At 36.0% G+C, this 17964-nt stretch overlaps 1 protein-coding gene across 1 annotated transcript in view; it reads left to right on the forward strand.

Annotated features, from left to right (window-relative positions):
• The window catches only part of LOC133643128 (dual specificity protein phosphatase 7-like), a 37720-nt gene that overhangs the window by 1337 nt on the left and 18419 nt on the right, over positions 1 to 17964 (forward strand). Inside the window, exon 3 of the mRNA XM_062037538.1 lies at positions 16198 to 16336. Within this exon, the coding sequence (XP_061893522.1) occupies positions 16198 to 16336 (139 nt within the window). The remainder of the gene's footprint in view (positions 1 to 16197; positions 16337 to 17964) is intronic.

The raw sequence follows: 17964 nt of genomic DNA on the forward strand, positions 1-17964 counted from the left end.
ACGCTTTGCGTTCCCAAACAGTCATCTCTGTCCCGACAATCCCCTCCGTGGTAGCAGGAACCCCTATATACTACGCTAATTACACTGTATACTACGCTAATTACACTGTATACTACGCTAATTACACTGTATACTACGCTAATTACACTGTATACTACGCTAATTACACTATATACTACGCTAATTACACATCAAAACCCTGCGGCTTATAGTCGGGTGCGGCTTATATATGGAGCAATCTGTATTTTCCCCTAAATTTAGCTGGTGCTGCTTATAGTCAGGTGCGGCTTATAGTCCGGAAATTACGGTAGTCATCGATTCGTTGGACCTATGCTATGCGCATGCACAGAGGCATTTTTTTATTTTTTTATTTTTTTATTTTTTTATTTTTTATTTTTTAATAAACCTTTATTTATAAACTGCAACATGTACACACAGCTGAGAAACAATAATCAAAATAAGTATGGTGCCAGTATGCTGTTTTTTTTCAATAAAATACTGGAAAGGATAGAAATGTAGTTTGTCTCTTTTATCCGATTAATCAAAGTAATAATCGACAGATTAATCGATTATCAAATTAATCGTTAGTTGCAGCCCTAAAATCAACATTTCTCGACCGATTTGAAAAATTCCAACACCAACCATATTCAACTCCGAAGATTCTAATTTTTTTGCATTTTCCCAATAATTCCCTGTTTTCCCGAAATCCCCAAATTTCCATGAAATGAGACATTTTTCAAAGTTCCACAACTCCCACTCAAACTGTTCCAACTTCAAAATATTCAGCCTGTTCAAGAATTGTGTGCTCCCTTTCAAAAACTGTAAAAAAAAACAAACTCCCGGATTTCCAAGAATTCTCTGTTTTTAGGGTCCCCTTCCAAATGAATAATTAATTTTTCACTCTTTCACAATTCCAAAATTTTTCAACCTATTCAAAATATTCCCCCTTCAACATATTCCACTCATCCTGGACATTGAAAGTATATTTTTTTCAAGTAAAATGTTTTTTCCAAGAATTCCAGTTTTTTTCAAACCCTTTTTTGACCCTTTTTTCTGGCGACTACTCCTTCCACATTTTTCAACCCATTTCAAATTCCAGGAATTCCTTAATACCATTCCTCAATTAAAGATGTGACTAAGTCAACTAGGGCTGCAACAACTAATCGATTAAATCGATTATAAAAATAGTTGGAAATTAATTTAGTCATCGATTCGTAGGACCTATGCTATGCGCATGCAGAGAGGCATTTTTTTATTTATTTATTTATTTTTTAATAAACCTTTATTTATAAACTGCAACATGTACACACAGCTGAGAAACAATAATCAAAATAAGTATGGTGCCAGTATGCTGTTTTTTTTCAATAAAATACTGGAAAGGATAGAAATGTAGTTTGTCTCTTTTATCCGATTAATCGAAGTAATAATCGACAGATTAATCGATTATCAAATTAATCGTTAGTCGCAGCCCTAAAATCAACATTTCTCGACCGATTTGAAAAATTCCAACACCAACCATATTCAACTCCGAAGATTCTAATTTTTTTTGCATTTTCCCAATAATTCCCTGTTTTCCCGAAATCCCCAAATTTCCATGAAATGAGACATTTTTCAAAGTTCCACAACTCCCACTCAAAGTGTTCCAATTTCAAAGTATTCAGCCTGTTCAAGAATTGTGTGCTCCCTTTCAAAAACTGTAAAAAATTCCAAGAATTCTCTGTTTTTAGGGTCCCCTTCCAAATGAATTATTCATTTTTCACTCTTTCACAATTCCAAAATTGTTCAACCTATTCAAAATATTCCACCTTCAACATATTCCACTCACTTAGTAAGTCAATATTTACTAAGTCAAAATTATGACATACTTAGTAAGTCAATATTTACTAAGTCAAAATAATGACATGCTTAGTATCTCAGGTAACTAGGACTGTTTTGTGTTTTGTTTTTACTTTACGGAAAAAATATCGAGATATATATCGTATATCGCCATTCAGCATACGGAGCGGAAAACACAACCAACAATGGTAGGCTTCTTCATGCGATGAAGCCGGCCTACTTCACCACAGTCTGTAGTCTATTGCCAAATTGCCCCTGGAGAGACACCACCTTAACTAACACATTTTCTGGGGGAAATGTCATTATTTTGACTCAGTAAATAGTGACTTACTAAGAAAAAATAATGACTAAGTCAAATTAATGACTTACTGTAAATAAGCGTTTGCAAAAAGTGGGGCCACATGCTGACATATGCTCAACTCATCATGCTCAATTTATTACAGCATTTGGGAAGCCTGTAGTCTATTTGTATTCTGTAAATGTTATATTTGTATCAACATGTGAGAGCAGGGACCCTGCCATTCAAAACTAGGCTGCTACATTACTAATGATTCATGTAGCATCAAGGGTTGGAATTGGGGCTTAAATCACCAAAAACTATTCCCGGGCGCGGCCACCGCTGCTGCTCACTGCTCCCCTCACCTCCCAGGGGGTGATCAAGGGTGATGGGTCAAATGCAGAGAATAATTTCGCCACACCTAGTGCGTGTGTGTGACAAACATTGCTACTTTAACTTTAAATTTGAACTATAGCTGAAAAAATAGTACAATAGCAATAGGAGAGACTCTTCTTTGTTGTTAAAGGCCTACTGAAATTATTTTTTTTTATTTAAACGGGAATAGCAGATCCATTATATGTGTCATACTTGATCATTTGGCGATATTGCCATATTTATGCTGAAAGGATTTAGTAGAGAAAATCGACGATAAAGTTGGCAACTTTTGCTCGCTGATAAAAAAAAGCCTTGCCTGTAGCGGAAGTAGCGTGACGTCACAGGAGCTAGTATTCCTCACAATTCCCCGTTGTTTACAATGGAGCGAGAGAGATTCGGACCGAGAAAGTGATGATTACCCCATTAATTTGAGCGAGGATGAAAGATTCGTAGATGAGGAACGTTACAGTGAAGGACTTGAGAGGCAGCGATGGACGTATCTTTTTTCGCTCTGACCGAAACTTAGGTACAAGCTGGCTCATTGGATTCCACACTCTCCTTTTTCTATTGTAGATCACAGATTTGTATTTTAAACCACCTGGGATACTATATCCTCTTGAAAATGAGAGTCGAGAACGCCAAATGGACATTCAGTGCCTTTTATCTCCACGACAATACATCGGCGAAATGCTTTAGCTACGAGCTAACGTGATAGCATCGTGCTTTAACTGCATATAGAAACAAAAGAAATAAACCCCTGACTGGAAGGATAGATAGAAAATCAACAATACTATTAAACCGTGGACATGTAAATACACGGTTAATGCTTTCCAGGCTGGCGAAGGTTAACAATGCTGTGCTAACGATGCCATTGAAGCTAACTTAGCAACCAGACTGCACAGAGCTATGCTAAAAACATTAGCTCTCCACCTACGCCAGCCAGCCCTCATTTGCTCATCAACACCCGTGCTCACCTGCGTTCCAGCGATCGGCAGAAGGACGAAGGACTTCACCCGATGCGTTTGGCGGCCCGGAGACGTAGGAAGTCAAGGTGAAGTCGGCGGCTAGCGCTCCAACAAAGTCCTCCTGGTTGTGTTGCGGTAGTCCGCTGCTAATACACCGATCCCACCTACAACTGTCTTCTTTGCAGCCTTCATTGTTCATTAAAAAAATTGCAAAAGATGTCCAGAATACTGTGGAATTATGAAATGAAAACAGAGCTTTTTGTATAGGATTCTACGGGGTACCATAACTTCCGTTACTCGGACTTCGTCACGCGCATACGTCGTCATACCGCGATGTTTCAGCCGGATATTTCCCGGGAATTTTAAAATGTCACTTTATAAGTTAACCCGGCCGTATTGGCATGTGTTGCAATGTTAAGATTTCATCATTGATATATAAACTATCAGAATGCGTGGTCGCTAGTAGTGGCTTTCAGTAGGCCTTTAAGGCGGCCGCCTTAACAACAAAGCGCTGCGGGAAACCCTGCATATGTATGGATATGTGCATGTGTGTGGGGATATATATATATATATATATATATATATATATATATATATATATATATATATATATATATATATATGTATATATATATACATATATATATATGTATATATATATACATATATATATATATATATATATATATATATATATATATATATATATATACATATACATATCTTTTTTTAAATCTTTTTTTAATCTTTTTTTTACTATTTATATTACTAAATTATTGTGTATGCATGCCCCTGCTTATTTCAGCAAGACAATTTCCATTACAACAGCGTGACTAGACTGGCCTTCCTGTCTCTCAGTGTGAACATGAACTATCTTGTCTTTGCAGTCTATTCAATTGAATATAAGTTGAAAAGGATTTGTTGTATTCTCTTTAGTTGCTATTTACACAACCTGACAACTTCACTGCTTTTGGGCTTTTGTATAAGGAGAAACATTGATGGTGACAACACAAAGTGGAGTTTTCTGTCGAGCCAATAGATGGATTCGCCTCAGTGCCTATTTGCGGGGACGGCAGCAAGTTAATTTAAAGGTCTTGAGGGAGCTGTTTGTCCGCACATAACGTATCTACCGAGTGGTATTCCTCCTGCTGTGTACACAAACGAGACAATCGTGCGTCTAAAGGACGTCTCCTTGTGCCGAGCGCACTTCTTCCAGGCTGCATTCCTGTCCTCGTTCTCTCTCTCTCTCTCTCCCTCGCCGCGTACACCCCATGAATAATGCAAAGCCAGCCAGGTGATAAATTCTCCGGTGTAAATCCGGCAGGCGCATCAGAAGAAGCGACTGCGATTTGACAGCGCATCATCACACTGGAGAGGCGTCGGCGGGAGGCTGAGGCGGGAGGGCACGTCAGTCTGAAGAAGGCGTGCTGGCGGGGATTACCGCCGGAAGGAGGGTGTGTGTCATTTGGGCCCTCGACGAACGATCAGATCGCTGCTTAGTGACAAAAATCTCCGGCTGATAACGAGCGCGCAGGCGGCGGACGATCGCTCACAACCGTCGTCAGAAAAATTGCATTTGAATTATCAAAAAACTTTCCGTTCTGAGTTCCCAAATGAACAGACAAGAGGCTGTCTTTGTTGCACCAAGCAAAGGCTTGGAAAATTCCATTGTGTACGATGGGATGAGACGGGAGGGGGTTATCTATTGTCATCCAAGCTGAATCCAGGACTAACCCAAGCCCGAGGCGTCTTCTTCTTTTGTTTTCAATGTGACCAAAAACAAGAGCTGTTTACATACCCCCCCCCCCCCCCCCATTCCTTTGGAGGCAGATGTTGTTGTGTAAACAGGGAGTGTCCAAATAAAGGAGGAGACGTAAACCTTTTTCGTCAGAGCGTGGTGCAAGACCGCAAGACAGTTAACGCGGCTCTCCTCAAAATTGAGTCCAAATTTAATTCGGTCTCTGTTTGATTCTTTGCATCTTGTCTTGTTTAATAAATGACCCTGACAACCATCACCCTAAATAAGCCCCAATCTATTCCCTACGTTATAAAACGGGGCGGTTTTAGTTTGAAAAAAAACACACAAAAAAACAAGCAAATACACTGAAAAGGTGTTTTATAGTTTGTGCTACGGCGCCATCTTTTGAACGAGTCCACTCACTGCAGCCGTCCATAGCGTTTTTACGTTTGCCTTCGTCACTCCGAGCAACATTTGTAAGTTTGGCAATACAACTAAAGTTTCTGGTTGTTCCCATTGGGTTGGGTTCTTTTCTTGCCCTGATGTGGGATCTGCGCCGATGATGGCTTGTGCAGCCCTTTGAGACACTTGTGATTAAGGGCTATGCATTTTAACTTTGATTGACTGATTGAACTAAAACTATTCATACTTGGGAAGGTAACGTGACCGTGGTGGGACACGTTTGTTTTACCCCACCCATGATGTGTTGTTACAATAGCAATCCTTCTTTTTAGAGCTTTCAACCGGAAACAGAAGTGCCGTTCCGTCTTATAACCGTCCATAGCGTATTTACTCGGATGCATTCTTCGTTCCTCACTGCAAGCAACGTTTTTAAGTTCTACAATATAACTAAAACTATTCATACTTACTAAACTGTGCCATGTGTGATGTCTGTAGGAGATGATCGTGAATTAATCAAGCGAGCGTCGTTGGGATTAGCTAATATGCTAACAGGCTTACGAGTGTCTGTGTTAGTATTGTTAAGTTTCAGCGGCGTTATTTCCGTATTGTTTCAGTTTCACAAATTCCTCAGTAAATTCACCAAAACGTCAGCGTGGAGTTATCGAGTCTGTTTAGATTGGAGAGCTAGCTTGCGCAGCTAGTGGGTCCATGACCATGACTTCTGTTTTGTTTGATTGGCCGTTTTACTGCCGTGTTACAGACACCGTTAAGAAACAATTAAGTTATGTATTTTAATTTACAACATTTACAAAATCTAAATAACTAATATCACAACGTGTATACCTGCGGCTTATAGTCCAGTGCAGCTAATATATGGAACAATATTGTTTTCTTTTCAAATTTAGTGGGTGCGGCTTATATACCGGTGCGTTTTATAGACTGGGATATACGATAAAATTAAGCTAAAATTCTAACATAAAACGAAAATAACTCATATCACAACGTATATATCTGCGGCTTATAGTTCCGTGTGACTTCTATATGGAAAAAAATAGTATATATATTTAGTGGGTGCGGCTTATATACCGGTGCGCTTTATAGTACCGTAAATATGATCAAATTAAGCAAAAATTCGAACATAGCATGCATTTATAAGCATGAAATGTTAGCATGTTACAATTAAGGTATATAAAAAAAACATTTACAAAATCTAAATAACTAATATCACAACGTATATACCTGCGGCTTATAGTCCAGTGCGGCTAATATATGGAACAATATTGTTGTTGTTTTTAAATTTAGTGGGTGCGGCTTAAATACCGGTGGGTTTTATTGTCTGGGAAATACGATAAAATTAAGCTAAAATTCTAACATAAAACGAAAATAACTCATATCACAACGTATATATCTGCGGCTTATAGTTCCGTGTGACTTCTATATGGAAAAAAAATAGTATATATATTTAGTGGGTGCGGCTTATATACCGGTGCGCTTTATAGTCCGGAAAATGCGATAAAATTAAGCAAAAATTCGAACATAGCATGCATTTATAAGCATGAAATGTTAGCATGTTACAATTAAGGTATATAAAAAAAACATTTACAAAATCTAAATAAGTAATATCACAACCTGCGGCTTATAGTCCAGTGCAGCTAATATATGGAACAATATTGTTTTCTTTTCAAATTTAGTGGGTGCGGCTTATATACCGGTGCATTTTATAGTCTGGGATATACGATCAAATTAAGCTAAAATTCTAACATAAAACGAAAATAACTCATATCACAACGTATATATCTGCGGCTTATAGTTCCGTGTGACTTCTATATGGAAGAAAAAAATAGTATATATATTTAGTGGGTGCGGCTTATATACCAGTGCGCTTTATAGTCCAGAAAATACGATAAAATTGAGCAAAAATTCGAACATAGCATGCATTTATAAGCATGAAATGTTAGCATGTTACAATTAAGGTATATAAAAAAAACATTTACAAAATCTAAATAACTAATATCACAACGTATATATCTCCGGCTTATAGTTCCGTGTGACTTCTATATGGAAGAAAAAAATAGTATATATATTTAGTGGGTGCGGCTTATATATCAGTGCGCTTTATAGTCCAGAAAATACGATAAAATTGAGCAAAAATTCGAACATAGCATGCTACAATTAAGGTATATAAAAAAAAAACATTTACAAAATCTAAATAACTAATATCACAACGTATATACCTGCGGCTTATAGTCCAGTGCGGCTAATATATGGAACAATATTGTTTTCTTTTCAAATTTAGTGGGTGCGGCTTATATACCGGTGCGTTTTATAGTCTGGGAAATACGATAAAATTAAGCTAAAATTCTAACATAAAACGAAAATAACTCATATAACAACGTATATATCTGCGGCTTATAGTTCCGTGTGATTTCTATATGGAAAAAAAATAGTATATATATTTAGTGGGTGCGGCTTATATACCGGTGCGCTTTATAGTCCGGAAAATACGATACAATTAAGCAAAAATTTGAACATAGCATGCATTTATAAGCATGAAATGTTAGCATGTTACAATTAAGGTATATAAAAAAAAACATTTACAAAATCTAAATAACTAATATCACAACGTATATATCTGCAGCTTATAGTCCAGTGCGGCTAATATATGGAACAATATTGTTTTTTTTTAAAAATTTAGTGGGTGCGGCTTATATACCGGTGCGTTTTATAGTCTGGGAAATACGATAAAATTAAGCTAAAATTCTAACATAAAACGAAAATAACTCATATCACAACGTATATATCTGCGGCTTATAGTTCCGTGTGACTTCTATATGGAAAAAAAATAGTATATATATTTAGTGGGTGCGGCTTATATACCGGTGCGCTTTATAGTACCGTAAATATGATCAAATTAAGCAAAAATTCGAACATAGCATGCATTTATAAGCATGAAATGTTAGCATGTTACAATTAAGGTATGTAAAAAAACATTCACAAAATCTAAGTAACTAATATCACAACCTGCGGCTTATAGTCCAGTGCAGCTAATATATGGAACAATATTGTTTTCTTTTCAAATTTAGTGGGTGCGGCTTATATACCGGTGCGTTTTATAGAAATACGGTAAAATTAAGCTAAAATTCTAACATAAAACGAAAATAACTCATATCACAACGTATATATCTGCGGCTTATAGTTCCGTGTGACTTCTATATGGGAAAAAAATAGTATATATATTTAGTGGGTGCGGCTTATATACCGGTGCACTTTATAGTACCGTAAATGTGATAAAATTAAGCAAAAATTCGAACATATCATGCATTTATAAGCATGAAATGTTAGCATGTTACAATTAAGGTATATAAAAAAAAACATTTACAAAATCTAAATAACTAATATCACAACGTATATACCTGCGGCTTATAGTCCAGTGCGGCTAATATATGGAACAATATTGTTTTCTTTTCAAATTTAGTGGGTGCGGCTTATATACCGGTGCGTTTTATAGACTGGGAAATACAATACAATTAAGCTAAAATTCTAACATAAAACGAAACTAACTCATATCACAACGTATATATCTGCGGCTTATAGTTCCGTGTGACTTCTATATGGAAAAAAAATAGTATATATATTTAGTGGGTGCGGCTTATATACCGGTGCGCTTTATAGTCCGGAAAATGCCATAAAATTAAGCAAAAATTCGAACATAGCATGCATTTATAAGCATGAAATGTTAGCATGTTACAATTAAGGTATATAAAAAAACATTTACAAAATCTAAATAACTAATATCACAACCTGCGGCTTATAGTCCAGTGCAGCTAATATATGGAACAATATTGTTTTCTTTTCAAATTTAGTGGGTGCGGCTTATGTACCGGTGCGTTTTAGAGTCTGGGATATACGATCAAATTAAGCTAAAATTCTAACATAAAACGAAAATAACTCATATCACAACGTATATATCTGCGGCTTATAGTTCCGTGTGACTTCTATATGGAAGAAAAAAATAGTATATATATTTAGTGGGTGCGGCTTATATACCAGTGCGCTTTATAGTCCAGAAAATACGATAAAATTGAGCAAAAATTCGAACATAGCATGCTACAATTAAGGTATATATAAAAAAACATTTACAAAATCTAAATAACTAATATCACAATGTATGTGCCTGCGGCTTATAGTCCAGTGCGGCTAATATATGGAACAATATTGTTTTCTTTTCAAATTTAGTGGGTGCGACTTATATACCGGTGCGTTTTATAGTCTGGGAAATACGATAAAATTAAGCTAAAATTCTAACATAAAATGAAAATAACTCATATCACAACGTATATATCTGCGGCTTATAGTTCCGTGTGACTTCTATATGGAAAAAAATAGTATATATATTTAGTGGGTGCGGCTTATATACCGGTGCGCTTTATAGTCCGGAAAATACGATAAAATTAAGCTAAAATTCGAACATAGCATGCATTTATAAGCATGAAATGTTAGCATATTACAATTAATGTATGTAAAAAAAAACATTTACAAAATCTAAATAACTAATATCACAACGTATATATCTGCGGCTTATAGTCCAGTGCAGCTAATATATGGAACAATATTGTTTTCTTTTCAAATTTAGTGGGTGCGGCTTATATACCGGTGCGTTTTATAGTCTGGGATATACGATAAAATTAAGCTAAAATTCTAACATAAAACTAAAATAACTCATATCACAACGTATACATCTGCGGCTTATAGTTCCGTGTGACTTCTATATAGAAAAAAAATAGTATATATATTTAGTGGGTGCGGCTTATATACCGGTGCGCTTTATAGTCTGGGAAATACGATAAAATTAAGCTAAAATTCTAACATAAAACTAAAATAACTCATATCACAACGTATATATCTGTGACTTATAGTTCCGTGTGACTTCTATATGGAAAAAAAAATAGTATATATATTTAGTGGGTGCGGCTTATATACTGGTGCGCTTTATAGTCCGGATATTGCGATAAAATTAAGCAAAAATTCGAACATAGCATGCATTTATAAGCATGAAACATTAGCATATTACAATTAATGTATGTAAAAAAAAAATTTACATAATCTAAATAACTAATATCACAATGTATATACCTGCGGCTTATAGTCCAGTGCAGCTAATATATGGAACAATATTGTTTTCTTTTCAAATTTAGTGGGTGCGGCTTATATACCGGTGCGTTTTATAGTCTGGAAAATACGATAAAATTAAGCTAAAATTCTAACATAAAACGAAAATAACTCATATCACAACGTATATATCTGCGGCTTATAGTTCCGTGTGACTTCTATATGGAAAAAAATATATATATATATTTAGTGGGTGCGGCTTATATACCGGTGCGCTTTATAGTACCGTAAATATGATCAAATTAAGCAAAAATTCGAACAAAGCATGCATTTATAAGCATGAAACATTAGCATATTACAATTAATGTATGTAAAAAAAAACATTTACAAAATCTGAATAACTAATATCACAACGTATATACCTGCGGCTTATAGTCCAGTGCAGCTAATATATGGAACAATATTGTTTTCTTTTCAAATTTAGTGGGTGCGGCTTATATACCGGTGCGTTTTATAGTCTGGGGAATACGATCAAATTAAGCTAAAATTCTAACATAAAACGAAAATAACTCATATCACAACGTATATATCTGCGGCTTATAGTTCCGTGTGACTTCTATATGGAAAAAAAATAGTATATATATTTAGTGGGTGCGGCTTATATACCGGTGCGCTTTATAGTCCGGAAAATGCCATAAAATTAAGCAAAAATTCGAACATAGCATGCATTTATAAGCATGAAACATTAGCATATTACAATTAAGGTATATAAAAAAACATTTACAAAATCTAAATAACTAATATCACAACCTGCGGCTTATAGTCCAGTGCAGCTAATATATGGAACAATATTGTTTTCTTTTCAAATTTAGTGGGTGCGGCTTATATACCGGTGCGTTTTAGAGTCTGGGATATACGATCAAATTAAGCTAAAATTCTAACATAAAACGAAAATAACTCATATCACAACGTATATATCTGCGGCTTATAGTTCCGTGTGATTTCTATATGGAAAAAAAATAGTATATATATTTAGTGGGTGCGGCTTATATACCGGTGCGCTTTATAGTCCGGAAAATACGATACAATTAAGCAAAAATTCGAACATAGCATGCATTTATAAGCATGAAATGTTAGCATGTTACAATTAAGGTATATAAAAAAAAAACATTTACAAAATCTAAATAACTAATATCACAACGTATATATCTGCGGCTTATAGTCCAGTGCGGCTAATATATGGAACAATATTGTTTTGTTTTTTTTTAAATTTAGTGGGTGCGGCTTATATACCGGTGCGTTTTATAGTCTGGGAAATACGATAAAATTAAGCTAAAATTCTAACATAAAACGAAAATAACTCATATCACAACGTATATATCTGCGGCTTATAGTTCCGTGTGACTTCTATATGGAAAAAAAATAGTATATATATTTAGTGGGTGCGGCTTATATACCGGTGCGCTTTATAGTACCGTAAATATGATCAAATTAAGCAAAAATTCGAACATAGCATGCATTTATAAGCATGAAATGTTAGCATGTTACAATTAAGGTATGTAAAAAAACATTTACAAAATCTAAGTAACTAATATCACAACCTGCGGCTTATAGTCCAGTGCAGCTAATATATGGAACAATATTGTTTTCTTTTCAAATTTAGTGGGTGCGGCTTATATACCCGTGCGTTTTATAGTCCGGAAAATACGATAAAATTGAGATAAAATTCTAACATAAAATGAAAATAACTCATATCACAACGTATATATCTGCGGCTTATAGTTCCGTGTGACTTCTATATGGAAAAAAATAGTATATATATTTAGTGGGTGCGGCTTATATACCGGTGCGCTTTATAGTCCGGAAAATACGATAAAATTAAGCAAAAATTCGAACATAGCATGCATTTATAAGCATGAAATGTTAGCATGTTACAATTAAGGTATATAAAAAAAAACATTTACAAAATCTAAATAAGTAATATCACAACTTATATACCTGCGGCTTATAGTCCAGTGCAGCTAATATATGGAACAATGTTGTTTTCTTTTCAAATTTAGTGGGTGCGGCTTATATACCGGTGCGCTTTATAGTCCGGAAAATACGATACAATTAAGCAAAAATTTGAACATAGCATGCATTTATAAGCATGACATGTTAGCATGTTACAATTAAGGTATATAAAAAAAAACATTTACAAAATGTAAATAACTAATATCACAACGTATATATCTGCGGCTTATAGTCCAGTGCGGCTAATATATGGAACAATACGGACTGTATACCTGCAGACTATATTGATCTATATTGATATATAATGTATATATTATGTTTTTTATGTTGATTTGCCCATTGTACAGCACTTTGGCTACCCCTGTGCTAAATTTTAAATGTGCTTTATAAATATGTATGTATGTATGTATGTATGTATGTATGTATGTATGTATGTATGTATGTATGTATGTACGTATGTACGCATGTATGTATGTATGTATGTATGTATGTATGTATACATGTATGTATGTATGTATACATGTATGTATGTATGTATGTATGTATGTATGTATGTACGCATGTATGTATGTATGTATGTATGTATGTATGTATGTATGTATGTATGTATGTATGGATGTATGTATGTATGTGTGTATGTATGTATGTATGTATGTATGTATGTGTGTACGTATGTATGTATGTATGCATGTATGTATGTATGTATGTATGTATGTATGTATGTATGTATGTACGCATGTATGTATGTATGTATGTATGTATGTATGTATGTACGCATGTATGTATGTATGTATATATGGATGTATGTATGTATGCATGTATGTATGTATGTATGTATGTATGTATGTATGTATGTATGTATGTATGTATGTATGTATGTATGTATGGGTAGAGTGGGACAAAATGTGAGTAAATGAGCTTGTTTTATTTTTACTTATTTTCTGCTTCTGTAGATCTTTGTGGTATAAATGTTCTTTATTACTATCATTTTTTATTGCAAGCATTTTCTATCCCTTTTGTCACCCGAGGTCGACTGTTGTGTCGCTCCTTACTAAGTTGTTACCATGGACTATGTCTGTCATAAAGCATCATAGAGGCGTTAAATACTTATTTTTGCGTCTTCTTTAAAATGTCTATTTTGAGATGAATGTTCCTCCTCTTGTCGTTTCCATCCTAGAGTGCGAAACCTGATCGCTGATTTCGCTTTATAGCAGGTATTTTTTTACAGCACAATTAAAGCTATAGCTTTAATCCCTAAATGACTTGTATCAAACTCTAGATCTGGCCCGCCACATCATTTAATGTGGTCCTCCACACCATTAAGGTGATTACATTACCAAACATCTTTGACAATCAAAGCATGATCAAAACAATCCACATTTTGTGGTATTAATGTGTGAAACTGGTATCTAAACATGGTGTAGCTCCTCTCCTCTGAATGCAAGTGCTCCTACAGCAGGAATACAAATTCTATATGCCTACAAAATACTAAATCTGGCAAGACACCAACGCACTGCAGGTATTTATTTTTATTTTTTGTCATTAAAAGCATTTTTATGTCCTGAGCTGTTTAAAAAAGCATAATGTTTACAAAGTTCCAAACTAATTGTCCAGTCATGGTAATAAAAACTAGAAAATGATCTGTCTAAGGTATGGTTATTGATGATGAAAAATTATATCTACCTGCCATTGATCGTGATTAATTTTGAGTTAACTATGAACAGACAGCGATTAATCGTGGTTTAAATTGTTATCGTTTGACAGCCTTAATATGTAAACATATATAAACATGGCCGGCCACATCATTTAATGTGGTCCTCCACACCATTAAGGTGATTGATTACATTACCAAACATCTTTGACAATCAAAGCATGATCGAAACAATCCACATTTTGTGGTATTAATGTGTGAAACTGGTATCTAAACATGGTGTAGCTCCTCTCCTCTGAATACAAGTGCTCCTACAGCCGGAATACAAATTCTATATTCCTACAAAACACAAAATCTGGCAAGACACCAATTTTTATTTTATTTTTAAAAAAAAATTTTGTCATTAAAAGTGTTATGTCCTTTATGTCCTAAGCTGTTTAAAAAAGCATAATGTTTACAAAGTTCCAAACTAATTATCCAGTCATGGTAATTAAAACTAGAAAATTATCTGTCTAAGGTATGATTATTGATGATGAAAGATGATATCTATCTGCCATTGATCGTGATTAATTTTGAGTTAACTATGAACAGACAGCGATTAATCGTGGTTTAAATTGTAATGGTTTGACAGCCTTAATATGTAAACATATATAAACATGACCCGCCACATCATTTAATGTGGTCCTCCACACCATTAAGGTGATTACATTACCAAACATCTTTGACAATCAAAACATGATCGAAACAATCCACATTTTGTGGTATTAATGTGTGAAACTGGTATCTAAACATGGTGTAGCTCCTCTCCTCTGAATGCAAGTGCTCCTACAGCAGGAATACAAATTCTATATTCCTACAAAATACAAAATGTGGCAAGACACCAATTTTTATTTAATTTTTTTGTCATTAAAAGTGTTATGTCCTTTATATGTAGAGCTGTTTAAAAAAGCATAATGTTTACAAAGTTCCGGAATAATTGTCCAGTCATGGTAATAAAAACTAGAAGGTATGGTTACATTACATTACCAAACATCTTTGACAATCAAAGCATGATCGAAACAATCAACATTTTGTAGTATTAATGTGTGAAACTGCTATCTAAACATGGTGTAGCTCCTCTCCTCTGAATGCAAGTGCTCCTACAGCAGGAATACAAATTCTATATTAATACAAAATCTGGCAAGACACCAACGCACTGCAGGTATTTATTTTTATTTTTTGTCATTAAAAGCGTTTTTATGTCCTGAGCTGTTTAAAGAAGCATAATGTTTACAAAGTTCCAAAACTAATTGTCCAGTCATGGTAATTAAAACTAGAAAATGATCTGTCTAAGGTATGGTTATTGATGATGAAAAATGATATCTACCTGCCATTGATCGTGATTCATTTTGAGTTAACTATGAACAGACGGTGATTAATCGTGGTTAAAAGTGTAATGGTATGACAGCCCTTATATATAAACGTATATAAACGTATATAAACGTATATAAACATATATAAACATACATGTAGCGGTGTGCTACAGACATATCGTCGCTACCACTTTGCTACTTAGTGATGACATCATTTCTTACCTGCAGCCCATAAAAGGCGCTGAGAAGTCAACTGCAGCTTTTATGGGTAATCCTGTCAAAACACATTTTTATGTGGGATGCCCTTAAAGTCCAAAGTAAACTTCTCCACACTTCCTGTGAAGTTGTGTCACGCGCCGGGCTGTCTATCACAGGAGTGACCTTGGAAGAGAGTAACTTCCTCCCGACGTGCTGCCATTACTCCGCTATCTCTGCAGGACCTCCGTGCGGCGCGGACAATTTCTTTTTATGTGCCGCAGTCAATCAAGACACTTTTGTGCCAAAACGTTTCTCCCACAAAAATAAGACGCTTGGCATTCACGTCCCGTCTCCAAACGCCGCCCTCCATCTCCCACGTCCTCCTGGGCTTTGGACGCCGCCCAAGGAACATTTTCCGAGGTAAACATCCGCGGCCGACGTGTCACCCGGCTGGCGGCGCTCCATCAGGAGACTAAAACGGCGCTTGAAGGCTTCTCGCCGTCCTCTGCTTTTTCCCCGCCTTCTCAAGTGTGACTTTTGACCTCCAGCCTGCCGTCGGAGGAGTTGATTGTTTCAACGAGTAAAAAGTATTTTGACCAGCGACCACTGACAAGTGTGAAGAATAACCTGCAATGACTTTGACTTTTACACTAGAAACCACCGCCATGCATCAACCACACTCATAACACAGTGTGGACTTCAACTTACACCTCAAGTCATGTCATTTAGGACTCATTTGCATTGAGGGCCACTTCACATTGATGACTGCCATCAGAGGGCCACAATAAATTATGTTGAAAACCACTTTGAATGGCATGACACGCCACAATATATGATGTGGAAGACCATTTTGAATGGCATGACACGCCACGATAAATGATGTGGAAGACCACTTTGAATGGCATGACACGCCACGATAAATGATGTGGAAGACCACTTTGAATGGCATGACACGCCACAATAAAAGATGTGGAAGACCACTTTGAATGGCATGACACGCCACAATAAATGATGTGGAAGACCACTTTGAATGGCATGACACGCCACAATAAATGATGTGGAAGACCACTTTAAATGGCATGACACGCCACGATAAATGATGTGGAAGACCACGTTGAGTGGCATGACACACCACAATAAATGATGTGGAAGACCACTTTGAATGGCATGACACGCCACGATAAATGATGTGGAAGACCACTTTGAGTGGCATGACACGCCACAATAAATGATGTGGAAGACCACTTTGAATGGCATGACACGCCACAATAAATGATGTGGAAGACCACTTTGAATGGCATGACACGCCACGATAAATGATGTGGAAGACCACTTTGAATGGCATGACACGCCACAATAAAAGATGTGGAAGACCACTTTGAATGGCATGACACGCCACAATAAATGATGTGGAAGACCACTTTGAATGGCATGACACGCCACAATAAATGATGTGGAAGACCACTTTGAATGGCATGACACGCCACGATAAATGATGTGGAAGACCACGTTGAGTGGCATGACACGCCACAATAAATGATGTGGAAGACCACTTTGAATGGCATGACACGCCACGATAAATGATGTGGAAGACCACTTTGAGTGGCATGACACGCCACAATAAAAGATGTGGAAGACCACTTTGAATGGCATGACACGCCACAATAAATGATGTGGAAGACCACTTTGAATGGCATGACACGCCACAGTAAATGATGTGGAAGACCACTTTGAATGGCATGACACGCCACAATAAAAGATGTGGAAGACCACTTTGAATGGCATGACACGCCACAATAAATGATGTGGAAGACCACTTTGAATGGCATGACACGCCACAATAAATGATGTGGAAGACCACTTTGAATGGCATGACACGCCACGATAAATGATGTGGAAGACCACGTTGAGTGGCATGACACGCCACAATAAATGATGTGGAAGACCACTTTGAATGGCATGACACGCCACGATAAATGATGTGGAAGACCACTTTGAGTGGCATGACACGCCACAATAAATGATGTGGAAGACCACTTTGAATGGCA

This window comes from Entelurus aequoreus, linkage group LG26, assembly GCF_033978785.1.
Source record: "Entelurus aequoreus isolate RoL-2023_Sb linkage group LG26, RoL_Eaeq_v1.1, whole genome shotgun sequence".
Taxonomy (NCBI): domain Eukaryota; kingdom Metazoa; phylum Chordata; class Actinopteri; order Syngnathiformes; family Syngnathidae; genus Entelurus; species Entelurus aequoreus.